The sequence below is a fragment of the Periplaneta americana genome, chromosome 15 (assembly GCF_040183065.1).
Source record: "Periplaneta americana isolate PAMFEO1 chromosome 15, P.americana_PAMFEO1_priV1, whole genome shotgun sequence".
Lineage (NCBI taxonomy): Eukaryota > Metazoa > Arthropoda > Insecta > Blattodea > Blattidae > Periplaneta > Periplaneta americana.
In genome coordinates this window covers 177489522-177516792 of record NC_091131.1, presented here as the reverse complement: position 1 = coordinate 177516792, position 27271 = coordinate 177489522, and the positions used below count along the sequence as shown (strand labels likewise).

Sequence of the window (27271 nt, the reverse complement as noted above, 5' to 3'; positions counted from 1 at the left end):
ATAAGTATCTATGTTAATCTTAACTCAGTCCTCATGTAGTATTATCTCCATCTAGAGCAAAGGAATTATCCCAATCGGTTAAGTAGCTACTGAGATTATTTCATAAAAACACACAAACATACTCTATATATTAATATTGAAAAAACATTTATCATAGAATAAAAATATATCCATATAAGAATAGTGTTAAATGAATAATATTCCCCGCTTTTTGTATGCAAGTTCGACTTAAATAGACGGAGTCATTTGTTTTCATTTCATTACAGCCTATTTGTCTAAGGCGCCACTGATAAAACGTGTTTTTATTTTAAAACTTATATCTCTTTAAATATCAGTCTTATCAAAATTTTGCATACAATAAAACTTATCGGACATAGCTTTTAAAGAGACTTTTGTTGTGTAACATTTTTCATTCAGTAAAATTGGATATACTTATTTCGCTTTATATAATTCAGGCCACCTTATAACCTTCTTTTAAATAAAGTATTTTTAATGTCTTACAGCCTAAACTCTAAGTTAGAACGAACTTAATTTATATTCCAATCTTCATATAAATCTGTTCAGCCATTATCGCGTGAAAAGGTAACAAACAACCAGACAGACAGACAAACATACAAACAAAAATGTGAAAAATGCAATTTTTGGTCTCATGGTAGTTAATTATACATGTTAAACACCAAATATGTTTATAAAAGCTAAAATTACCAGAAAAATTTCGGTTACAGATTTATTATTAGTATAGATTTGAAAGTTTGAGAGCCATAGTGGGCCAAATCCATTTTCAGAGTTTTGAAGCTTATCTCATCTTTTGATTGCCTGCTGACTCACGTACTCAACAGATAGCGTCATTTGGTCCAAATCCCTCACGTTATGAAATAATTAAAGCAACAAAAATACTCTCTCAAGCAAATGCCAGTTCTTTTGAGAAAAAGAGTGGGCCATATCCTAAGGTCCAATGAAAGTTGCTGCTTCTTGTCACGTGACTTGATGTAGAACATGGCAGACCAATTGGAAGAAAATAACTCGACTAAGGTGAAATCGAGGAAGCGTGTGAAAACTGTGACGAGTGGAAAAAGTATGTACGAAAAAGGAAAATAAATAGTGGCCAAGAGTACGTAAATGCAAGTGGAAATCCTGTGTCCGTGAAAATGTTCACTGACAAAGACTGCAGATGTGGGTTATGTTGTGTCGAACGCTTGGATGATGAGAATGATGGAGACACATGTGCATGACACATTCTCGTCAATACGTTCAGCAACTGCAGATATTGCAGCAATGGTTCATATGATGAATATAAAGAGGCACAGAGAATCTGCTGATGTAGAAGGTAGTCAAAGGTATATTATATTAAGTTAAAAGTACGTATCGTAACTTCAAAAATTATATTTGCAGTGTATTCATAAACAAGGTACTTATTTCAATAATTGCCTGTTTTAATATGAAAACCTTCTTTCTGAGCTACTAAAATTTCATTAATCTAGCGGTGTACTGTACAATTTTACCTAACTCCGTTTGAGTATGTATTAATTTATAATGAAATGAAAAAATAATATTTAATAAATTAATTTTCATTCAATTTAAAATATTATATTTCAAAAGATGGCGAATTTTTCAACCAGGAAACAAGTTTAAATTGTTATCTCTATAAATGTAGTCTACGTCTCCCTATGGTAAAATTAATTTTTATTTGTACGATGACACTAATATCCGAGGATGCAAAACGATGTACTTCAATTTGCATATAAAACGTTGGAGTGCATAACGTTAGGCTATTTGTGAAGAGAAAACATTGCTCGGAGGGGGGGATGTGAATTGGGATCATATCTATTGTCATACCTTAAAACTAGTAAATGCTGAAGCAAGCCACAAGTATATTAAAATAACCCATCTTTCAGAGTTTCAGAAATAGACCATAAATTTCTAGAATTTGGACATTCTTTCCTCCCTAATGACGGGGATTTCAGCACTATTGAATCAGCTAAACGCAAAGCCAATCATCTCTTTATCGTAGACCATTATGTGTATTAATGCAACACTGTAAAAGAAAGAAAAGACTTTCTAGTAAAGGAACTGAAACAGTCGACCTTAATTCATATCAAAGATATTGCAAAATGCAATTTCTTGGTGTGCAAAGACACTACAGATGGTAACAAAAATAAATGGCTCAGGTGCGAATCAGCTGAACCAATGAAAATTAAATTTTGTTATTCTCTAAATGAGCTAGACGGAGTTTTTCCAAAATTTAGAAAAGCAAAAGTAGACACTCAACCAGCTTTTGGAGATGGCCCACTAGCACATTATTGTTTAGACAAGATAAATGTACTGCCCTAGTGGGCCAACTCCAAGGCTTTGAAATACGTGTAATTTCATGATATTATAATTAGGGCGAAATGTATGTTCTTTGTTTTTATGTCATATATACAATTTCATCAATATCTTTTTTATATATTAAATTAATAATTACTTATTAATATGCATTCAATGAATTATCTTATGTATTTAACTTTACCTCAGTTTTTCTGAGTTTCATGAAAATGGCACTTGGTCCACCACAGCTCTCAGCTCTTCATTTATTTAGACTATGTATTTACGTGATGATTTGGCCTTTTTCATTTTTGTACCTATGCGTTTCTCAATCCCAACTCCAGAACGATTCAGATTGTCAACAATGTTTCTAATCGCTGTTAAGTACACAGTTCTACACCAGATATTTTTAATGTTTCAACAGCATCTGGAAAAAAAACCTAAAAGACGGCCAAGCATAATTTCTGTTTTGTTCCATGCCTTCATCTCATCTAATTAATGTTATTTACCTCAAAATGTTATTTCTTCTCTTACAGATCACAAACATCACGTCAAAATTCACTGTCAGATATAACAAAGGTAAGTTCATGTTTATCGTTACTTCTTTCCAATGGCACAGCCAGAAATATAGTGTGGGCGGCTATCTGTAATCAGATATATAAAGCAACATTGAAGCTGTGAAACTGTTTCCTTACTCAAAGAGCGCAGGGACTAAGAAGTATAGGAAGTAATTCGCTGGTGGGAATGGTTGGGGCTTTTAGATACACTCCAAATATAAGTTACGAACCTTCGAACATCGTAAACATTTTGACATTCTTTAAATAAAAGTATATTGTAAAAATCTATTCACGTGGATGCAATATAAGGTTAAATGATTTAGAAATCACACACTTCCCACAATAATAGATACATACACATCAAAGCAATATAAATCTTTCGTCTTCTTTCTTTTTTTTTTTTTTGTTTCCTTTTCCTGCTTCTTCTTTTATTTGGGTGCGCATGAGCCCCTATCCGCTCTTTCCGTGGGAATACCACTCTTTGTTTTCAAACAGTCATTTATTATTAAGTGTTGAGGCCTTATATGATCTGATCGGAACTTCATAAAGTTACAGCTAATCGTTATGAGTCCGTTTATCAGCACAATTTTCACATTCACATTCAGAATATTGTACTCATCTTCACAATTAATATTTTGCCAATTTCATGTACTAAACGCAGTTTAAGCCATGGCGGCATTTGTCTCAACTTGCTACGGGGCTTCTACAAATGTGACAGACGTCAATGTAGATATGCAACAACCACAATCAGCTTGAGAAACAGAAATGATTATAGAGGAAATGAAATCAGAGAGGTGTATTAGTTCTGGAGATTGCCAGCTATAATAAAACGTTAATGGATTGGACTGGGCAATGTTTAAGAAAGTATGTAACAGTACAGTACCCGTAGATGTCGAGGAATGGATTTCAGGGCTGGTACAATTTGCGTATAGTTTGGAAATATGGTAATATTCTCGCAGACCTGTATGTTAGTTTTGGGTGTCTCAAATCATTAGGAAAAACATGAATGCAGACTGACGGAATTTGTAATCGATTGGTATTACTGAAACTTTTCCAAAGTCTTGTCCGTGTTCATAAGTCAGGCATATGCTGACGAACAAATTTATATATTGCACTGGAACAGGAACGATTCCAAGTATCCCTTCTTATTCCCTTTGGCTCAGAAAGTCTTGATGCATTCCCTATCTGTTGACTGATCCGCGGCATGTGGACGTGATGGTTATTAATCACATTCAGCTGTCAATAGTGTAGGAAGCAGCAGCCCATCCGCCCACTCTGCTACATAGTTCAGTATATAACAGCCATACACAGTGTGATGGTAGTCAGTACAGTTGTTTCAAGAGAAATAACACACAATATTAAGTGCATTTTATTTTGTGTAGATTAGTGTTGTACAAATTGGTATTATATTTCTAAACTTGTGATGATTTACTACTCATAGTAAATTTACCATTTATTTGTTTATTTAGTTATATATTTATTTATATGTTTTCTTTTTATCTATTTATTCATTTATTTATTTACTTCTTCCTCTTCTTCTTTTTTCACTACCTCCTTATTGCCGCCTAAGCAGCGTGGAGGGCTTGCCTCTGATCCATTTTTATATTGATCCCGGTCAGCTGCAAGAAGTTTTATTTGTGCAATCGACTTAGTTATTTACCTATTTATCTATTTACAGACGTGGACAAATTATTAGACTGAAACTTTTTCTTGGAAACATAATAGCCTACAATTCGTCATATCAACTATCAATATAATTCACAGAGTCTCCATTGTTTTAAATGTGATTGTTTACACTTTCTGGTATATTTTTCCAAAGGTTAAGTATATTTGTTCTGGCTAAGTTGGTACTACTGGTGTTTTAATTATATACTACTGCAAAAGATATTCTCCCATGGCCTGCAAGAAGACCGGACATGAACGAAATTGAAAATCTGTGATCTACACTGAAGGAGAAAGTCAACAAAAAGAGGCTTATAACAAAACGTGGACTCATTCAAGCACTGTCTCATATCTGGCTAAATGATGCTGATTTTCAAAGAAAGTGTCAAACTTTGGTTTCCAGCATCCCTGACAAAATCAACGTGTTAATAAAGAATAAGGGAATGTTCACAAAATATTAGTAACCTCCAGACTCAATTTTCTGTTCATTACATCTGTGCAAAATACATTTTTGTTCATTATTTCTAACGATAAATACAGCTTCGTTGCACATATAATTAATTTAGTCAAATAATTTGTCCACGTCTGTATTTATCTATCTATCTATCTATCTATCTATCTATCTATCTATCTATCTATCTATCTATCTATCTATCTATCTATCTATCTATCTATCTATCTATCTATCTATCTATCTATCTATCTATCTATCTATCTATCTGTCTGTCTGTCTGTCTGTCTGTCTGTCTGTCTGTCTGTCTGTCTGTCTGTCTGTCTGTCTGTCTGTCTGTCTCTCTGTCTGCCTGTCTCTCTGTCTGCCTGTCTCTCTGTCTGCCTGTCTCTCTGTCTGTCTGTCTGTCTGTCTGCCTGCCTGCCTATTTTATTTGTTTATCTATCTATGTATTTATTTATGTATTTATTTATTTTATTTATTTATTTATTTATTTATCTATTTATCTACGTGCTGATGATGCCTTTTCATCTTTGTACGTATGTGTTTCTCACTTTCAGCTCCGGAAAGATTCAGATTGCAGATAATATTTCTAATTACTGTTGAGTACGCAGTTGTACACTTGGTATTTCTAATACTTCAACAGCCGCTGGTAAAACACGACCAAGCATAATTGGGTCATTCCATGCAAAAAAGTATGTTTTTGAACCATGATGTCTCAAAAGTTAAAAATATTGTAGCAGGTTATTCTGCATGTTCTAAATATGAATTTCAAGCAATACTACATTTATATCTTTCATAGTTTGGCAGCAATCACAATTTAAAATATTGGTTTAACAAAGAACACGGTTTCATTCATTGAAGTTTTCTTACTATGTAAAGGAAGATGGAAAAGTGATTTCAATGCAATTCGAAAAATGAGAGCCTTGTTTATAAATGCCCTTAAAACGAAAAAAATATAGAACACAAAATGCAATTCATTTTTACAGACGAAAAAATATGTCCTTAATTCTTTAGGGTATATTGATTCCACTGTGAAAATTTCAGAATAGTAACTTAAATATCATGTCAGTTTTTAATAAAAATAACTCACCGGAACAAAGGAGCTCAGCAGGTAGACTCTCCCGTCGTACAGAATGTTGCGCGATCAAGGTCAGGGAGACGGACGTTTGAGATTATTCATCGTAATGAAGTCTACGACCGCCACACATAGCAAGCGATTTTCAACCGTCGGAAAAAAATTAATAATTTTATTAATTTAATTATTCACAGGTTTTTTTAGATAAAGTCATAAAACATGGGATATGGATTAGGAATAAGATTTTCTTCAATACGAATGAAATTCGCATGAATTCAATTTGTTGCATTCGACTATAAAACTATTTCTTTTTTTCAATGAGGTGTTTTTATGAGCACGCCTTAATATTATTCGGATTAGTCTTTAAGGTATTAAAATATGGTTATTCAGGTTTACAATGGCGTCTGTTTAGTTTCGATGACACTTCGTATAGGGTGTCTAGAATATTTTAAATAATGGATAACATGTAACTGCCACCCATTTTTCAGTCATCCGTATGACTAAAATATTAATGATATGGCGGCCATAGTTGGCAGTTTAATTTATTTTCATAATAACATTATTATATTAAAAGCCCAAAAAATTCATGGCATCGCTGGGATAATCTTAAAATTTTGCATGGAATGGCCCAATTTGTATTAAGCTCAATGCCTGCATCTCATCTAATTAATCTCGCTTACCTGTATTTAAACAGAATGTTTTTTCTTCTCTTTACAGATCACAATTAAGAAAAAATTATAAGTGTAACAATAGAAGGTGAGTTCATATTTTTCGTTTGTTTCCAGTGGCACTCCTACAAATGTAGTGTGGGCGGGCTATCCGAAATCAGAGATAAAAAGCAACATCGAAGCTAAAATTCAAACGTGGATGAAGAACAGAAATTAATTACCTGGTGGGAATGTTTAGATACACTCCAAATACAAGTTACGATTCTTCGAACATTAAAGATATTTTAAATGAAAGCATACTGTAAAAATCTATTCATATGGATCCAGTATAAAATTGAATGACTTAAAAACCACACAAATCGCAAAATAATAGATAAATACACGTCTTTCGTCATCTTTTTTCTTCTTTATTTCTTTTCTTTTCCAACTCCATTCTTCTTATTCGAATCCCCTTACCCCCTTCCCACAGGAGTGCCACTCTTTGTTTTTAAACATTCTCATTTTATTGAACGTCCTTGTTAACCTTAAATAGTTAATACCTCAAAACAATTATGTTGTGATCGGAATATGTGTTAGTCCTACGCAACTAACAGACAATAGCCTACAAGGTTCATTGTGTGGTTCAACACTAATAAGTTCCTTATTAAATGTCGTCACCTTACAATATATCATCTGATCTGCATTTCAGAATTTTACAGAGAAGCGTTATGAGATCGTTTGCGTTTCACAAAGTTATGACTGCATATTAAGAATATTATACTCATCCTAACAATTAATATTTTGCCAAATTTATATATCATACGGGTTTTAAGCCGTAGAGTCGCATTTGACTAAGGGGCTTCTAAAACTGTGATGGACAATCAATGTAGAAATTCAACAAAAAGAATAAGATTCGGAATAGTTCAGAAACAACCATGAATATGGAGGAAATGAATCACGAAGTCGTATGAAATAATTTTATTAGATTTGGAGATTGTAAATTATAATGAACTCTTAAAGGGGTAGAAAGGCCAATCAGTGTTCAAGAAAGTATGTAACAACACATTATCGGTAGCAGTCGAGGAATAGATTTCAGAGCTGGTACGATGCACGCTTAGTGTGGAAATATGGTAATATCACGCAGGTCTCCGTGGTAATGTTCATGTCTCAAATCTTTGGAGAGCAAACACTCGTGTAGACTCGAGAAATGTGTAATAGTCTGCTATTATGAAAACTTTTGAAAATTTTTGTCCTGTATTTAAGTCAGCCATAAGTAGACGAAAACATTTCCAAGTTTCTGTTCTGTGTTAGTATTACATAATGCTTTAATTTACTGCAAACATTATCGTGCTGACACAAGTTACTCCCATATCTGCTGGGTGATACGGGCCAGTGGACGTGAGGGGTCAGCAGTTTCTTCCTTGGCATTGGCCACTTATTGTTATAACATATATTCAGCTGTAAATAGCGGTAGGAAGACGAAACCTATCCGCTCACTCTGCTACACAGTACAGTATAAGTTAATTGCGTGGCTGGGGATAAGGTTGAACCTCTATAAACAGTGTGAGGGTAGAGCCAGTAGAGTTGAGACAACTCCGTTTATTAAGTGCTTTGTGTTGAAAGTGTCATACAAATTGGTGTTATACATTTTTAACTTGTGATGAATTATGACTATTTGTAAATGTACCATTTACTAACTTACTTACTTAATTACTTACCTACCTACATTATTTATTCATTCATTTATTTATTTATCCACATCCGTGCTGGTCGTCCCTGTACATAGTTATGCGTTTCTCCAGTTCATCTTGAGCACGATTCAGATTGTGAACAATATTCATAATTAGTGTTTAGTACAGATTCTGCATCAAATATTTCCAATGTTTCAACAGCAGCTCGCAAAACCTAAACACTACAAATCGTAATTTCTATCATATTCAGCACCCACTGCCCTTGCAACTCGTCTCTCCTCTTCTATCTTATAGCCTACTGACCGCCTCACTCCCCACGACAAACAGCAGCTCCAACATTGAGTTCATATTTACCATTACGATCTGTATGGTTGTGAAACTCGGACTCTCATTTTGAGACAGGAACTGAGATTAAGGATGATTGAGAATAAGGTGCTTAGGAAAATATTTGGGGCTAAGAGGGATGAAGTTACAGGAGAATGGAGAAAGTTACACAACACAGAACTGCACGCATTGTATTCTTCACCTGACATAATTAGAAATATTAAATCCAGACGTTTGAGATGGGCAGGGCATGTAGCACGTATGGGCGAATCCAGAAATGCATATAGAGTGTTAGCTGGGAGGCCGGAGAGAAAAAGACCTTTGAGGAGGCCGAGACGTAGATGGGAAGATAATATAAAAATGGATTTGAGGGAGGTGGGTTATGATGATAGAGGCTGGATTAATCTTTTTTTCAGGATAGGGACCAATGGCGGGCTTATGTGAGGGCGGCAATGAACCTCCGGGTTCCTTAAAAGCCAGTAAGTAAGGAAAACACATTTACAAGCAATGAATGTCGAAGTACTATAATATAAATTGGAAATAATTTCAGTTAGTTATTGAAAATTAAATATTAGAATACAATACTTAGGCCTACAGCAATGAGCAATTCAATAACGTTTGTTTTTAATAAAATAAAAATTAATTTATAAAAAATATGAAAATTAAAATTCGCCCCGGCATAGCTCAATCTGCTAAGGCGCTTGCCTGCCAATCCGGAGTTGCGCTCGGGCGTGGGTTCGATTATCGCTTAGTTCAGTTTTTTCCAAATTTTGGGTAATCTATGGCGAATCCTCGGCTTCTGCTCGCCAAATACAATTTCGCTATCACTAATCCCATCGACGCTAAATAATCTATCTTCGTTAAACAACCGAATAAAAAAACTAATAAACCTGATTTTAGTCATTTGTTGAAATTCAAATACTCTATTCGAACATCACCTATACTGCAACGAGCATCTGGAAGAAATGCTAACTAATCATTATTTCTAACAAAATCACTTTTAGAAAAACTTTAACACACAGAAATAAAAAATTAAAAATTCCGAATAAAAGATTATTTAATTTTTAGTAGGTTATTTTGCGACGCTGTATCAATATCTTAGATTATATAGCGTCTGAATGAGATGAAGGTGATAATGGAGGTGAAAATAGGTCCGGGGTCCAGCATCGAAAGTTACCCAGCATTTGATCCTGCCACACAGCCTCTCAGAAACCGCCCAGTCACGAAGGCCACAGCCGCCCAGTCACGAAGGCCACAGCCGCCCAGTCACGAAGGCCACAGCCGCCCAGTCACGAAGGCCACAGCCGCCCAGTCACGAAGGCCACAGCCGCCCAGTCACGAAGGCCACAGCCGCCCAGTCACGAAGGCCACAGCCGCCCAGTCACGAAGGCCACAGCCGCCCAGTCACGAAGGCCACAGCCGCCCAGTCACGAAGGCCACAGCCGCCCAGTCACGAAGGCCACAGCCGCCCATTCACGAAGGCCACAGCCGCCCAGTCACGAAGGCCACAGCCGCCCAGTCACGAAGGCCACAGCCGCCCAGTCACGAAGGCCACAGCCGCCCAGTCACGAAGGCCACAGCCGCCCAGTCACGAAGGCCACAGCCGCCCATTCACGAAGGCCACAGCCGCCCAGTCACGAAGGCCACAGCCGCCCAGTCACGAAGGCCACAGCCGCCCAGTCACGAAGGCCACAGCCGCCCATTCACGAAGGCCACAGCCGCCCAGTCACGAAGGCCACAGCCGCCCAGTCACGAAGGCCACAGCCGCCCAGTCACGAAGGCCACAGCCGCCCATTCACGAAGGCCACAGCCGCCCAGTCACGAAGGCCACAGCCGCCCAGTCACGAAGGCCACAGCCGCCCAGTCACGAAGGCCACAGCCGCCCATTCACGAAGGCCACAGCCGCCCAGTCACGAAGGCCACAGCCGCCCATTCACGAAGGCCACAGCCGCCCAGTCACGAAGGCCACAGCCGCCCAGTCACGAAGGCCACAGCCGCCCATTCACGAAGGCCACAGCCGCCCAGTCACGAAGGCCACAGCCGCCCAGTCACGAAGGCCACAGCCGCCCAGTCACGAAGGCCACAGCCGCCCAGTCACGAAGGCCACAGCCGCCCATTCACGAAGGCCACAGCCGCCCAGTCACGAAGGCCACAGCCGCCCAGTCACGAAGGCCACAGCCGCCCAGTCACGAAGGCCACAGCCGCCCAGTCACGAAGGCCACAGCCGCCCAGTCACGAAGGCCACAGCCGCCCATTCACGAAGGCCACAGCCGCCCAGTCACGAAGGCCACAGCCGCCCAGTCACGAAGGCCACAGCCGCCCAGTCACGAAGGCCACAGCCGCCCAGTCACGAAGGCCACAGCCGCCCAGTCACGAAGGCCACAGCCGCCCAGTCACGAAGGCCACAGCCGCCCAGTCACGAAGGCCACAGCCGCCCAGTCACGAAGGCCACAGCCGCCCAGTCACGAAGGCCACAGCCGCCCATTCACGAAGGCCACAGCCGCCCAGTCACGAAGGCCACAGCCGCCCAGTCACGAAGGCCACAGCCGCCCAGTCACGAAGGCCACAGCCGCCCAGTCACGAAGGCCACAGCCGCCCATTCACGAAGGCCACAGCCGCCCAGTCACGAAGGCCACAGCCGCCCAGTCACGAAGGCCACAGCCGCCCAGTCACGAAGGCCACAGCCGCCCAGTCACGAAGGCCACAGCCGCCCATTCACGAAGGCCACAGCCGCCCAGTCACGAAGGCCACAGCCGCCCAGTCACGAAGGCCACAGCCGCCCAGTCACGAAGGCCACAGCCGCCCAGTCACGAAGGCCACAGCCGCCCATTCACGAAGGCCACAGCCGCCCAGTCACGAAGGCCACAGCCGCCCAGTCACGAAGGCCACAGCCGCCCAGTCACGAAGGCCACAGCCGCCCATTCACGAAGGCCACAGCCGCCCAGTCACGAAGGCCACAGCCGCCCAGTCACGAAGGCCACAGCCGCCCAGTCACGAAGGCCACAGCCGCCCAGTCACGAAGGCCACAGCCGCCCATTCACGAAGGCCACAGCCGCCCAGTCACGAAGGCCACAGCCGCCCAGTCACGAAGGCCACAGCCGCCCAGTCACGAAGGCCACAGCCGCCCAGTCACGAAGGCCACAGCCGCCCATTCACGAAGGCCACAGCCGCCCAGTCACGAAGGCCACAGCCGCCCAGTCACGAAGGCCACAGCCGCCCAGTCACGAAGGCCACAGCCGCCCATTCACGAAGGCCACAGCCGCCCAGTCACGAAGGCCACAGCCGCCCAGTCACGAAGGCCACAGCCGCCCAGTCACGAAGGCCACAGCCGCCCAGTCACGAAGGCCACAGCCGCCCATTCACGAAGGCCACAGCCGCCCAGTCACGAAGGCCACAGCCGCCCATTCACGAAGGCCACAGCCGCCCAGTCACGAAGGCCACAGCCGCCCAGTCACGAAGGCCACAGCCGCCCATTCACGAAGGCCACAGCCGCCCAGTCACGAAGGCCACAGCCGCCCAGTCACGAAGGCCACAGCCGCCCAGTCACGAAGGCCACAGCCGCCCAGTCACGAAGGCCACAGCCGCCCATTCACGAAGGCCACAGCCGCCCAGTCACGAAGGCCACAGCCGCCCAGTCACGAAGGCCACAGCCGCCCAGTCACGAAGGCCACAGCCGCCCAGTCACGAAGGCCACAGCCGCCCAGTCACGAAGGCCACAGCCGCCCATTCACGAAGGCCACAGCCGCCCAGTCACGAAGGCCACAGCCGCCCAGTCACGAAGGCCACAGCCGCCCAGTCACGAAGGCCACAGCCGCCCAGTCACGAAGGCCACAGCCGCCCAGTCACGAAGGCCACAGCCGCCCAGTCACGAAGGCCACAGCCGCCCAGTCACGAAGGCCACAGCCGCCCATTCACGAAGGCCACAGCCGCCCAGTCACGAAGGCCACAGCCGCCCAGTCACGAAGGCCACAGCCGCCCAGTCACGAAGGCCACAGCCGCCCAGTCACGAAGGCCACAGCCGCCCAGTCACGAAGGCCACAGCCGCCCATTCACGAAGGCCACAGCCGCCCAGTCACGAAGGCCACAGCCGCCCAGTCACGAAGGCCACAGCCGCCCAGTCACGAAGGCCACAGCCGCCCAGTCACGAAGGCCACAGCCGCCCAGTCACGAAGGCCACAGCCGCCCAGTCACGAAGGCCACAGCCGCCCAGTCACGAAGGCCACAGCCGCCCAGTCACGAAGGCCACAGCCGCCCAGTCACGAAGGCCACAGCCGCCCAGTCACGAAGGCCACAGCCGCCCATTCACGAAGGCCACAGCCGCCCAGTCACGAAGGCCACAGCCGCCCAGTCACGAAGGCCACAGCCGCCCAGTCACGAAGGCCACAGCCGCCCAGTCACGAAGGCCACAGCCGCCCATTCACGAAGGCCACAGCCGCCCAGTCACGAAGGCCACAGCCGCCCAGTCACGAAGGCCACAGCCGCCCAGTCACGAAGGCCACAGCCGCCCATTCACGAAGGCCACAGCCGCCCAGTCACGAAGGCCACAGCCGCCCAGTCACGAAGGCCACAGCCGCCCAGTCACGAAGGCCACAGCCGCCCAGTCACGAAGGCCACAGCCGCCCATTCACGAAGGCCACAGCCGCCCAGTCACGAAGGCCACAGCCGCCCAGTCACGAAGGCCACAGCCGCCCAGTCACGAAGGCCACAGCCGCCCAGTCACGAAGGCCACAGCCGCCCATTCACGAAGGCCACAGCCGCCCAGTCACGAAGGCCACAGCCGCCCAGTCACGAAGGCCACAGCCGCCCAGTCACGAAGGCCACAGCCGCCCATTCACGAAGGCCACAGCCGCCCAGTCACGAAGGCCACAGCCGCCCAGTCACGAAGGCCACAGCCGCCCAGTCACGAAGGCCACAGCCGCCCATTCACGAAGGCCACAGCCGCCCAGTCACGAAGGCCACAGCCGCCCATTCACGAAGGCCACAGCCGCCCAGTCACGAAGGCCACAGCCGCCCAGTCACGAAGGCCACAGCCGCCCATTCACGAAGGCCACAGCCGCCCAGTCACGAAGGCCACAGCCGCCCAGTCACGAAGGCCACAGCCGCCCAGTCACGAAGGCCACAGCCGCCCAGTCACGAAGGCCACAGCCGCCCAGTCACGAAGGCCACAGCCGCCCAGTCACGAAGGCCACAGCCGCCCAGTCACGAAGGCCACAGCCGCCCAGTCACGAAGGCCACAGCCGCCCAGTCACGAAGGCCACAGCCGCCCATTCACGAAGGCCACAGCCGCCCAGTCACGAAGGCCACAGCCGCCCAGTCACGAAGGCCACAGCCGCCCAGTCACGAAGGCCACAGCCGCCCAGTCACGAAGGCCACAGCCGCCCAGTCACGAAGGCCACAGCCGCCCAGTCACGAAGGCCACAGCCGCCCAGTCACGAAGGCCACAGCCGCCCATTCACGAAGGCCACAGCCGCCCAGTCACGAAGGCCACAGCCGCCCAGTCACGAAGGCCACAGCCGCCCAGTCACGAAGGCCACAGCCGCCCAGTCACGAAGGCCACAGCCGCCCAGTCACGAAGGCCACAGCCGCCCAGTCACGAAGGCCACAGCCGCCCAGTCACGAAGGCCACAGCCGCCCATTCACGAAGGCCACAGCCGCCCAGTCACGAAGGCCACAGCCGCCCAGTCACGCAGGGATCAGGGACGGAATTTGATTGTGTCTTTATCTAATTACCATTATAGCAAGCAAATCGAGTTTCAAAAATAACTTTTATCTCTGTTGGAGAATTACTGAACGCCAGTGCCATAGTGCAATAATGCGCAATTCTTAAGTTAACTTAAATTCATAATTTAAAATATACGATATCTCACTGTCCACTTATCTTCAGTAAATGTAAGACATCATGTAGAATAAAATGTTTCACTTAAAACGTCTTCTCAAATATTAATACCATTCCACACAATTCCACCTTCTGACTTTGTATCATATAGGCAAATAAATGTGTGCTTGTTCAATTTCATTTCTGTATCTCATTCACTGCAGTCACATATTATTGCGTCTAATCATATCTGTTTTGTTTACAAAACAATTCTATGAACTCATGTTTTATTGATTAAGACAGCGTATTTTTGTAATCTCATAGACCTTCTTAGGAATGTCTCCGTGTAGTAGAAGTTATTGGGGCAATAAATTGCCTGTAAATTTTACCTCAAAGGCTTTCTCAAAATAATTTTGAGAATTTTCTTTGTAACCGATTACTTTTTGAGGAAAAAAATGATAGACTGTATTAATTTCAAGCAAAACAAAGTTATTATGCAAATGACTTGGACCGAGAGCTCAGCAACCAATGTAATACTGCAGATAAGTTGTAAAATTTGCTTCTAAGAAAAACGTACGTATGTTGTGAATTTTTAACTTTGGAGGATATGTGATAAAGTAAAGATTAGAAAAACTTACATGTCTAAAAACACAGTATACTAAACTTGTTTTGAAAAAAGTCAATCACTACAATCTTAAAAAATATCGCCAATTTATAAAACAAACATTTACCCATTAAAGCCCGAATTAATTTATATATTAAAAAAAACGAAAAGAACGTATCTATTCCATAAATTTTATCCATAAGATGCTAAGAATGTGTTTCGTTTCTTGTTCCGTGCACCATGTAGGTGAAAGTCACCCGGTCTATAAATAGACCTCTGGGCACTTACGATATCTGTGTATTCATTTGAAATAAAGTAAATATATTTTTACGTATTTAATGTATTATAACCACAAAAGTTTACACCAATATAAATAAATTTATTTATGTCAGTTTTAGTATTTAATGCAACAATACAATGCTGCTGCAATAATAAAACATTTATTTTAGGAATGTCTGTCTTTACCGAGTGTGGAAAGGCTCAAATCATCTTTGATAAAGAGTTACATCACACTTCTTGCGGAATGTTACTGGTTTGCATTTATACCATTCCATCCGGCAGTGTTCCTGAGAGGGTCGTTTTGCTATGAAATGACCTCTACTATCTATCCTCATATCAAATTTCACTCCTCGAGGTGATGAACTAGGGCGCCCCATTCTCTTGCAGTTCAAAAACATCTTGAGATACTGAACAGCCAAGCATCGTCGGAATTCAAATATGTCCAGGGAGTCTCGTGCTTGCATATTTCTGTAGATAATCCAACCATTTATTATTGCCATATCCAGCATTCTGACAGAGATCCTAGTACCACTTTTTTCCACGGATTGAAGTGGCATATTTCCCTGCTAACCAATCATGATGGTCCACTCCACCCATGTACTTACTGTAGTTCTTTATGACCTGTGGTCCACACCTGTGGAGTAACGGTTAGCGCAAAACCAGGTGGCCCGGGTTCGTTCCCGGTCGGGGCAAGTTACCTGGTTGACGTTTTTCCGGGGTTTTTCCTCAACCCAATATGAGCAAATGCTGGGTAACTTTCGGTGCTGGACCCCGGACTCATTTCACCGGCATTATAACCTTCATCTCAATCAGACGCTAAATAACCTGAGATGTTGATATATCGTTGTAAAATAACCTACTAAATTAAATATAACCAGTGGTTGCTGCACACTTATCTTCTGTCTCACATTTCTGTCCCACCTGCTTGCAGAAATCCCTACATCAAAGTTTGATGCTTCAGATAAACATCTGTTGTCATCCCACTTCACGAACAGAATTTCGCCATTACTGTCAAATGCATAATTGTACGACTCTAGCACTGAATTCTGCAGTAATTTCGTATCCTGAAGAAGACAGGCGTCCATTCTGTTTTCTCTCACAGTTTCTGTAACCCGGAAACCAAGGTTCTGAAGGTGGAGCAAAAGGTCTCTACTTCTAAAAAAAATATCAAATTATGTGTCGTGAGCCCGAGGATGCACAAGTCTGCTGCCTATCACTGCCGTGTCCTTACGAGAGATTTTATACACAGAGGATAGAAAAACTCAATGTGATGCTAGCCACAAAAGAAATCAGTGAAAACTGATACTATCTGACATTATATTGCGAAAGAAAATGAAGCAATATATCGTACCATTACAATATTCAATTTTTTTCCTCTTTACTGTTATAGGCTTATGTTGGTGAAAATAGAATGCGTCGTTTTCATTATTGGCCGAAAAATATTATTGCACATTTTATAGGCCACTGTACTTAGAAGTAAAAAGAGATAAATCCACTGTTCAAAAATGTATAGCCTACACTGCAGACGTACACTTTATCACATTTATTTCCAATTTAGTGTATGAAATAACATTTCTGGAGATCGAATAGTAAGGTAATTTTCAGATGCTAATCTACTTGCAATTGCACAGTCCTACTGCCGACAGTCACTGGCTGATATCAACTGTTGCAATGACACACCTCTCTCTGACGTGATACCATCAGCGCCCAGCGGTCTATCTATACACCGCACCTGTTTCATCTGTGTATTCCTTGCGCAAGCAATAGTAGTAACCTTGACACTACTAAATCACAAACCAATAGCAATATCGAGACAATATAACACGGAAAATTAATTATATTCTTTACAGAGCGAAACATCATTTTATACCTAACTAATGCGAACTAAGATACCTTAATGAATTCTTATTTTTGAAAGAAGATAAAATGTTTGCATATTTAGTTAACATCTTACATGATATATTTATAATGATCATTAATATTGAATCAATGTGGCGCCAGTAAAAAATCAAATGTAGTTGAGTATGCAAGGGTCTATAAATAGACGACTGGGCATACAAAACACGCTAAACCACAACCAAATAGTTGCACAGATATTTATATATTATGCAATAGTGCTGGTATATATATCCCAAATTATGCAAAAATTCCAAATAATTTTTGAAAAAAAAAAATTCAAAGCACGCCTGTAATCTCACTTAAATTGAATAACTGCAGTACAATAGAACCCCGAACAAAAACAACAAAACGCGTAGAAATTGTACGACTTTGTACAAGTAAAAAAATAACAGCATTAATAGTAATAATAATGAAGGACGAAGCAAATACAAAGTACTTTCTGAAGATGGTTACTGCAGCTCTTCTGTCGCATGTTGTATGTTGTGTGGTGGTTTTCCTAACTCCCGTGAGAGCTGCCGTGGCCGCAACACATTCTCTTACCGTTTTGCTACAACGCGTTGTACAGATTGTCATATTCCCTCACTAATTAAGAGCTGTCTCCTGATCACAAAATTGTTCCTTTCTTACACTTGACATGTTAACTACAGCTCAGTTAGAAGCTAAAGTAATCCTCCTCTGCCCTTGCATGCAACCCTTCCTCGACACGCGTTCATTGCACAGATCATCCCCCGTCACTATTTGCGCAGAGGAGTTCTTTTTGTTCTCCTGAGGCGTACTTTGGGAAGAACATTTTTTATAGCCTTCGTCTTAACATTATGTAAATTATGCCTCTTTGTGAGGAAACCAGACTAAGTCTAGGATGTGGCAGACCAGCCCCACATCTACTGAGTGTGTACTCACGGCTGTACGCTTTTATGCAGAGTCCCACTAAGGCGTAATTGACGTAGTCTGTGGAGAACACGTGGTATGAGGGACGCGGTGCTTGCAGATGGTGGCGCTGGATACCTGCGTGGCATTGCACCAGTCCTGCAACATAGAAACAAATTATCTTACCAGAACTGCACGTCTTAATTCGTGATTAGGGCAGCTGAAAGGGGAAATCATATTGTGCACACGCGAAAATGTTATTCCTGCTGGCAATGTGAATATAGTGCACATATGAACTTTTATACTTGCAGTAACTCAAAACAATTACTCTTTAAACTTTATAAAAATATTACTGAAAGAACGCATTAACATAATTTAATATTTCCTGGCTTATGAGTAGCAACGTAATGCCATAATAATGTCAATGTATTGATATTACGCCAGGGGTTTGAAAATCACTTACTCAGAAGTATAATAGTATATTATACAACGAGCCTATAATGGTAGTAATTAAGACGCGAGTATGTTTATGAAACGAGCCCAAGCGAGTTTCATAATTTTCATACGAGCGTCTTAATTACCATTATAGGCAAGTTTCATACGACTTTTTATGCTCGACCATATTTCTAACTTGAAATTATTCATAAGTATTCATGTTATTGTTATCTGAGTGAGGAACGGAACTGACCTTGTGCAATAGCTTACCTCATAAATTGTGAGATGTGCGCAGACGCGAAAGTATTGATTTTTTTCCGAGAAACAAATGTCGACATTGACCTTGATATAATCTAGAGAATAAAATAAACATTAATCTTGATATAACCTTGAAATTGAATTCGACATTGAAAAACGAGATGACAAATTGAATTTATTTGAATATTATTTACAATTAACGCTAATTATTATAGTAACAGAACTAACTTTATTTCAAATGTATGTTATTTATTGTGCAATTGGTGAAATCGCTACTTGCGCTTTCATATTGCTACAATGGTATGTTCTGATTGGCGGAAGACCTGAACTTTAATGAATAGGTGTACTTTAATGAGGTCCATTAAAGTGCTTCTACCAGGTGTATAATTACCACATTTCGGCATGGTCGAGCATAAAATTCTTTAGAGTAATGAAACTATTTTGATGTCATTGATCATTAATATTGGCAGGCGAAGCAGATATGAGGAAAACAGGTGAGAAGAAATTTCACATGGAAAAACTTAAGAAGTAGGAAAAAAGAAAATATGACGCAAATTTTCTAGAGAAAATCGATCATTTATAATTCACACCTCAGAGTAATATTGAATAGTGGACTCATAAAAAGCTCATAAAAACAATAGAATATGGCCAAAGTATGAGTCACTGATGGACTATTAAATTATTTAGATTGGATAAATAACGACTCCACTCCACCTTTGGCCAAAGGTCTCGGGATCGATAACCGGCCCCGGAACAATTTTTCCCTTGATATTATTCAAGTCTGCTTCCCAGTGAACTTCACCTCAAAGCTAGATTTGCATACTGCTTGATAGTTTACATACACCTGTGAGGTTGCATCTGTTTGTGCGTTTATATGTTTTTGTGATGTATATTATTTAATGTACCGAAGTACATATGACATTTCCATGCAGATATTCTGCGTCATCATACGATGAAAGAGTAATGGAACGGAGAAAAATTCTCTCCGGCTCCGGGATTTCAATCGGGTTTTCAGCTCTACGTGATGATGCTTTATCCACTAAGCCACACCGGATACCCGCCCGGCGTCGGACAGAATCGTCTCAGTTTTAAGTTCCAACTCTTGGGTTCCCTCTAGTGGCCGCCCTCTGCACTACGTCATAGATGTCTATGAACGTAGGACTGAAGTCCACACATGTGCTGAGGTGCACTCGTTATGAGTGACTAGTTGGCCGGGATCCGACAGAATAAGCGCCGTCTTAAATCACGAAGTGATTTACTCATATCATATTTATTATTTTAATGTATCGAAGTACATATGATATTTCCATGCAGATATTCTGCGTCATAATACGATGAAAGAGTAATGGAACGGAGAAAAATTCTCTCCGGCGCCTGGTATCCGGTGTGGCTTAGTGGATAAAGCATCAGCACGTAGAGCTGAAAACCCGGGTTCAAATCCCGGCGCCGGAGAGAATTTTTCTCCGTTCCATTAGTCTTTCATCGTATTTTTGTGATGTGTTCTGTGTTCTTTATGCAATGTTGTATTTTAGTTTCTTGAAAAATGATGCAATCTTATATGTGTTTTTTTTTTCTTATATGTTAGTGTGATGTATTTATGTGTCCCTGTATATGTGTTATGTTTCTTTGTTTGTGTTTTGTCTTTTTTTATGATATCTATTATGTAGTGGTTGTATTCATTTTCCTGTGCTGTGTATTCGATAGTGTGTATTTCTTCCTTATAGTCTTATTGGCTCATAGGCATGTTTATGTATCGTGGATCGTAATGCTGTGTGTTAGTGTTGTGTGCGGTGATTGGAGGTGTTGTGTACGTGTTAACGTAGTAGTGGGTTTTGCTGTAGATTTTGAAATACGTTTGTTGTCTGTTTTTGTTATTGTGATGTCTAAAAAATTTACGATGCGTTGTTCTCAGTTTCTAGTGTGTAATGTGTTTTGGGTCTAGTTTGTTTATGTGTCTGTGTAGCAGTAGCGGACGGTGGGTTTGAAAATTGAGGAGGCCAAGACATGACTGATGAGAATATAAAAATATAAAGCCTGTGACGTACCTCATTACCAAGCCCAGAATTTATAGATTTTAAGAAACTAAAATTAGATTTTCCAATTTATGTTTTAGGATTTTAAATCTTACGTTTAGGAATTTATATGATTTTACGGGGGGGGGGGAATAAACAACATACTGTTAATATATTACAACGGTTTAGTAAGATTGCCTGTCTTTAGGACACTTTAAGTCCTAACCTATGAATTAGGTCTTTTAGGTCATATTGCACTATTTCATCATTAACGGATTTTGTTTGAAGGTATTTTCTATAAGCTATATTTTTATTTTTTATGATCTCTTTTTTAGAAACTGACATTTATAAAATGAAACCCAATACATATACAATTTTAAAATACATGAACAGAGACATAAAGGAATCCGCCAAGATAAACCCTTGCCCCAAAATAGAAACATTCCTAGACTTTTACAAAAACTTATGGAACAATCCTACTTTTGATTCAAAATTCTGGGACACAAAAAACCCAGATGAACAATGCATTACAAAAGAAGAACTACAAGAAGCATTAAAGAAGACGAAAAATAGTAAATCACCTGGAGAAGATAACCTAAATTCAGAATTGTATAAATATGCAGGAGATCTATTTCAAGAAAGATTACTAAGATTTCTAAACAGAATATATCTGACTGCCACTTTACCGGAAGAATGGAAAAATAGTGTAATTATTCCCATATATAAAACAGGAGATAAACAGAATGTTGAAAACTATAGAGGGATTAGTATCCTCAACACATGTTATAAGATATTTAGTAGGATTTTAAATGAAAAATTAAAAAAACATGCTGAAACTTTCCTTCTGGAGTGTCAAAATGGCTTTAGAAAAGGAAGATCATGTGTAGATCCATTATTTAGTATCAAACTATTGTTGGAAAAAAGAAGAGAATTTAATTTAGAAACCCATATAGCTTTTATTGATTTTGTGAAAGCTTTTGATAAAGTCCGAAGAGACCTTTTATTCGACATATTACAAGATAAAAATATTCCAAATTTGCTATTCCAAAATATAATAGAAATCTACACGGACAGCAAAATAAGTGTCAAAATAAATAACTGTATATCCGAAAGAAAATTAGTTAATAATGGAGTTCGACAAGGTTGTCCACTATCACCAACTTTATTTAATATTTATATAAATGAAATTATTTTAAAATGGAATCAAATCTACACATCAGGAATCAAAATAACCAGTGCTCTAACATTAAATACCTTACTCTATGCCGATGATCAAGTCATAATTTCCAATTCAGAGGATAATTTACAAAGAGGATTGTATACATTAAATGAAATATTAAAAGATTTTGGGATGGAAATTTCAGCACAAAAATCAAAAGTAATGGCATTTTTAGGACAAGACCCAGTGAGAAGTAAGATAATACACAATAACCAATGCCTCGAACAAGTGCAAAATTTCAATTATCTGGGTTGTGAAATATCTTATCAAAATGAAAAAGATGTGAACAAGAAAATTACCAAATTTACACAAATTCTAGGAATAATAAACAATACATTAAAAGCTAAATTAGTACAAAAATCTACAAGAATAAAAATATATAATACACTAGCATTACCCACCCTTCTATACGGAAGCGAGATTTGGACATTAAAGAAAAAAGACATGAACAGAATCAAAGCAACGGAAATGAAATTTTTCAGGAGAACAGCAGGATATACTCTTTTAGACCGAAAAAGGAATGAAGAAATTTTAGAACAATTAGAAGTAGAGTCAGTAGAAGAAAAAATCACCAGATACAAATTCAATTGGCTAGATCATGTAAGAAGAATGGAAAATTCAAGAATCCCAAAAATTATGATGCAATATAAACCTAGAGGACATCGTCGACCAGGAAGACCGTTAAGAAGACTGCTAGATGGGGCCGAAACAGGTCTACAGAGGCCTAATTCGTGAAGGATGATGATGATGATGAGGTCATATTGCATTTAAGAATGTTACGCTTTGCTACATAAAACGAATAACAAAAGCAATATTTCGAGAATAAGGAGATAGCAACAAAACTGATTCGAACCTAAGAATCCGGGACTTTCTCATTACTATTACATAGGTTAATTTTACAGCAAATTAACTCGACGATCCTCTTTCTTCGCAAACCGATCAATTAGGTCACAATATACTGAACAACTGCTACTAGAGGAAGCTAGAGACAAATCTGCATTTGTTTCTAAACTTCGATATATTTAAAATACTGTATAAATAAATACAGCTCATAACACAAAACAATAAAATAACAGGAACACCCGCAAACAAGAGAAAAATCTAACAACATAAATGAAAACTTTTACGCAAGGCTAGAAAACTGTCTACACGTGACTCAATTTTCTAAAACCAAGAAGAGAGAAAGAGAGAGAGCTTCTCAATGCAGCCTGTGACTATAAGCAGTACAGCAGTACAGTTGTCAGCGGTGGGTAGGACGTCTCCAAATTCGGGTCCCCTCGCGCGTTCTAGTCAAGTTTAAACACTCCTCTAACCAGCTATCTTATTGGTTGAACTACTGTTGTCATGGTTACTGGGGAGTAGCGTCATCTAGCCGACTCCTCTCTCCTGCTCTCGCATAGACACTGCAGGCTGCTAGATGTCGACTGTACAGGTTACAGCGCTATCTGTTATTTTTCAGTACGAATTATTTGTACTATCTACAGTATAGCGAGCGGTCATCACAAACTGGATGCGGTCGACTTTACGTAACTTACATCTTAGTCGTAGTGACTAGTAAAATTAATATAAAAGGAAAAATGTTCGTCATTTGCTATAACTTGTCTGTGATCTTAATTCAGCTGGAATTATTATTGCCATATTGTGTTCTCGTAAAAAATTAAGGGCGGCACGGCCTCCCTTGCCTCCCCTGAAAATCCGCCGCTGCTGTGTAGACATGCACGTCTTGACTCGAAGATTCTTCCGTTGATGTGCGACAATTCACATCGCCTGAAAGTACGGAACCCACATTGCACAGTGCTCAGCCCTCGTACGCTGAACTGTACTGACTGCGCATGCGCCAAGTCCTTCGGTGCCTCTTACTTACTTACAGAGCGGGCTGCGAAACACGAAGCCAGGTCCACTCCAGCGAGTTTGCTCGGATCGCGGCCATTCTTCCCGTTTTCAGGCTTGAATTGCCGCGTGTCAACAATGCAATGCTATTCCCACAGGAGCAAAACGTAGAATGTTGATCATTTTTATTTTAATACAATGAAAAAAATGTTTTAATCAATACTTTTTGCCTGCCTTCCTTGCCTTCTTCTCTTAATTCATTCCTTTTTTTTTCTCATCTGCTGCTACTGAACTATTCTGATAATATAATAAAAAGGAAAAGTAACTTTGGTTGCCTTGTAGAGATGCAATCCTCCTCCGTCTCAACTCAGTTTTCCTCAGTTTTATGGCGTTCTGTTGTATACTACTAGTGCTGTTCAATGTTGTGTTACGCTCAAGAAACTAAAACATGAAGTGTTGAAAGCTTATTGACTACGCCGTTTTCTCTTAAAATTTTTGAAGAAATGGTGAAAATAACAAAAAATTCTGAAGGCCAACTTCAGTTTTGAATATGACACAAAAAGCAAAAGGCGGAAGAGGTTGTGAGTATGCACGAATTTCAATATTAGAGTTTCCTCTGTTTATAGCTCTGTATTATAAATGCCTTCTTTTGTTTTCCATCCGCACTGTTTAGAAGTGCAGACATGTGGACCAAAACTAGGCTGACTAATATTGTGATATGACTGAATATACGAAAAGAAAAGAATAAAAAAACGCGAGACCAACAGAAAACATATCGATAAGGTGGTGACTTTGAATACTTTACGGAGAACAAACATTTTAACTATATTGAGCAACACCTATCATGAAAGTCTGGAAAAACATATCAAACAAATTGAAAAGAACAGATATATTTTATCAAGAATTATAGGCTGTGGCAGGTTTTGTGATGCCTTTGAAATAGCTTTACGCGGCCATGATGAAAGTGAGGAATCGGAAAATTCAAGTGTTTTTGCTGGACTAATTGATTTTGTGAGCGAATTGGACAGTGCTGTGATGTGAAAGAACACATTAATTGCAATAATATATTTAAAGAAACATAAAAAAACCATACATTAATTACTATACTGTATGTTAGAAGTTGCCAGAAAAATATCCGAGAAGAAATATAAAACAGAAAACACTGCAGTAATGACCGATGAACTGATGTGTCAGGTCATGCTAAGCTAGTTGTGATTTTCAGGTACCAAATAGATAGTACACCGTACGAAAGATTTTGAGGATTTTAAAATCCAAATAGGCAAAATTGTAACGCAATATCTGTATGCATTATAAAAAAAACCTAGACTCCATTATAAAAACGCCTAATAAATTAACTGCACCATATGACGGCGCAGGTGTTATGAGTGGTGAAGCAGAGATACAGCGGCATTATCCAAGTGCGTACTAAATTCAATGTTCAGTTCGCCAATTAAATTTAGTCATGGGACGTGCGGCGTCCAAACATTCAAGGGCTAGAGTATTTTCTTGGTACTTTGTAACGCATTCCTACATTTTTCAACACGTCTCCGCAACGAGCGGAATACTTAGAAGATATTGTCACAAAGAAGGTTGCTACTGGTGCTCCAACCCGTGAACAGTGAATGTTGTGTATGAACACAAAGAAAGTTTCTACTGATACTCAAACCCGTGAACAGTGAATGTTGTGTATGAACACAAAGAAAGTTTCTACTGATACTCAAACCCGTGAACAGTGAATGTTGTGTATGAACACAAAGAAAGTTTCTACTGATACTCAAACCCGTGAACAGTGAATGTTGTGTATGAACACAAAGAAAGTTTCTACTGATACTCAAACCCGTGAACAATGAATGTTGTGTATGAACACAAAGAAAGTTTCTACTGATACTCAAACCCGTGAACAGTGAATGTTGTGTATGAACACAAAGAAAGTTTCTACTGATACTCAAACCCGTGAACAGTGAATGTTGTGTATGAACACAAAGAAAGTTTCTACTGATACTCAAACCCGTGAACAGTGAATGTTGTGTATGAACACAAAGAAAGTTTCTACTGATACTCCAACCCGTGAACAGTGAATGTTGTGTATGAACACAAAGAAAGTTTCTACTGATACTCCAACCCGTGAACAGTGAATGTTGTGTATGAACACAAAGAAAGTTTCTATTGCTACTCCAACTCGTGTATAGTGAATGTTGTGTATGAACACAAAGAAAGTTTCTACTGATACTCCAACTCGTGTACAGTGAATGTTGTGTATGAACACAAAGAAAGTTTCTATTGCTACTCCAACTCGTGTATAGTGAATGTTGTGTATGAACACAAAGAAAGTTTCTACTGATACTCCAACTCGTGTACAGTGAATGTTGTGTATGAACACAAAGAAAGTTTCTATTGCTACTCCAACTCGTGTATAGTGAATGTTGTGTATGAACACAAAGAAAGTTTCTACTGATACTCAAACCCGTGAACAGTGAATGTTGTGTATGAACACAAAGAAAGTTTCTACTGATACTCAAACCCGTGAACAGTGAATGTTGTGTATGAACACAAAGAAAGTTTCTACTGATACTCAAACCCGTGAACAGTGAATGTTGTGTATGAACACAAAGAAAGTTTCTACTGATACTCAAACCCGTGAACAGTGAATGTTGTGTATGAACACAAAGAAAGTTTCTACTGATACTCCAACTCGTGTACAGTGAATGTTGTGTATGAACACAAAGAAAGTTTCTACTGATACTCAAACCCGTGAACAGTGAATGTTGTGTATGAACACAAAGAAAGTTTCTACTGATACTCCAACTCGTGTACAGTGAATGTTGTGTATGAACACAAAGAAAGTTTCTACTGATACTCCAACCCGTGAACAGTGAATGTTGTGTATGAACACAAAGAAAGTTTCTACTGATACTCCAACTCGTGTACAGTGAATGTTGTGTATGAACACAAAGAAAGTTTCTACTGATACTCCAACCCGTGAACAGTGAATGTTGTGTATGAACACAAAGAAAGTTTCTACTGATACTCAAACCCGTGAACAGTGAATGTTGTGTATGAACACAAAGAAAGTTTCTACTGATACTCCAACCCGTGAACAGTGAATGTTGTGTATGAACACAAAGAAAGTTTCTACTGATACTCCAACCCGTGAACAGTGAATGTTGTGTATGAACACAAAGAAAGTTTCTACTGATACTCCAACCCGTGAACAATGAATGTTGTGTATGAACACAAAGAAAGTTTCTATTGATACTCCAACTCGTGTACAGTGAATGTTGTGTATGAACACAAAGAAAGTTTCTACTGATACTCCAACCCGTGAACAGTGAATGTTGT

General features: G+C 40.8%; 1 protein-coding gene across 1 annotated transcript; it reads left to right on the top strand.

Moving 5' to 3' along the window:
* Positions 1–1212: 1212 nt before the first annotated feature.
* On the top strand, positions 1213–14673 carry LOC138715764 (uncharacterized). Its single transcript, XM_069848811.1, has 3 exons — positions 1213–1337; positions 6770–6808; positions 9916–14673. Exons 1-3 carry the CDS (start codon positions 1213–1215, stop codon positions 14438–14440), a joined length of 4689 nt encoding a protein of 1562 aa, XP_069704912.1. The 3' UTR covers positions 14441–14673.
* The last annotated feature ends 12598 nt before the right edge of the window (positions 14674–27271 follow it).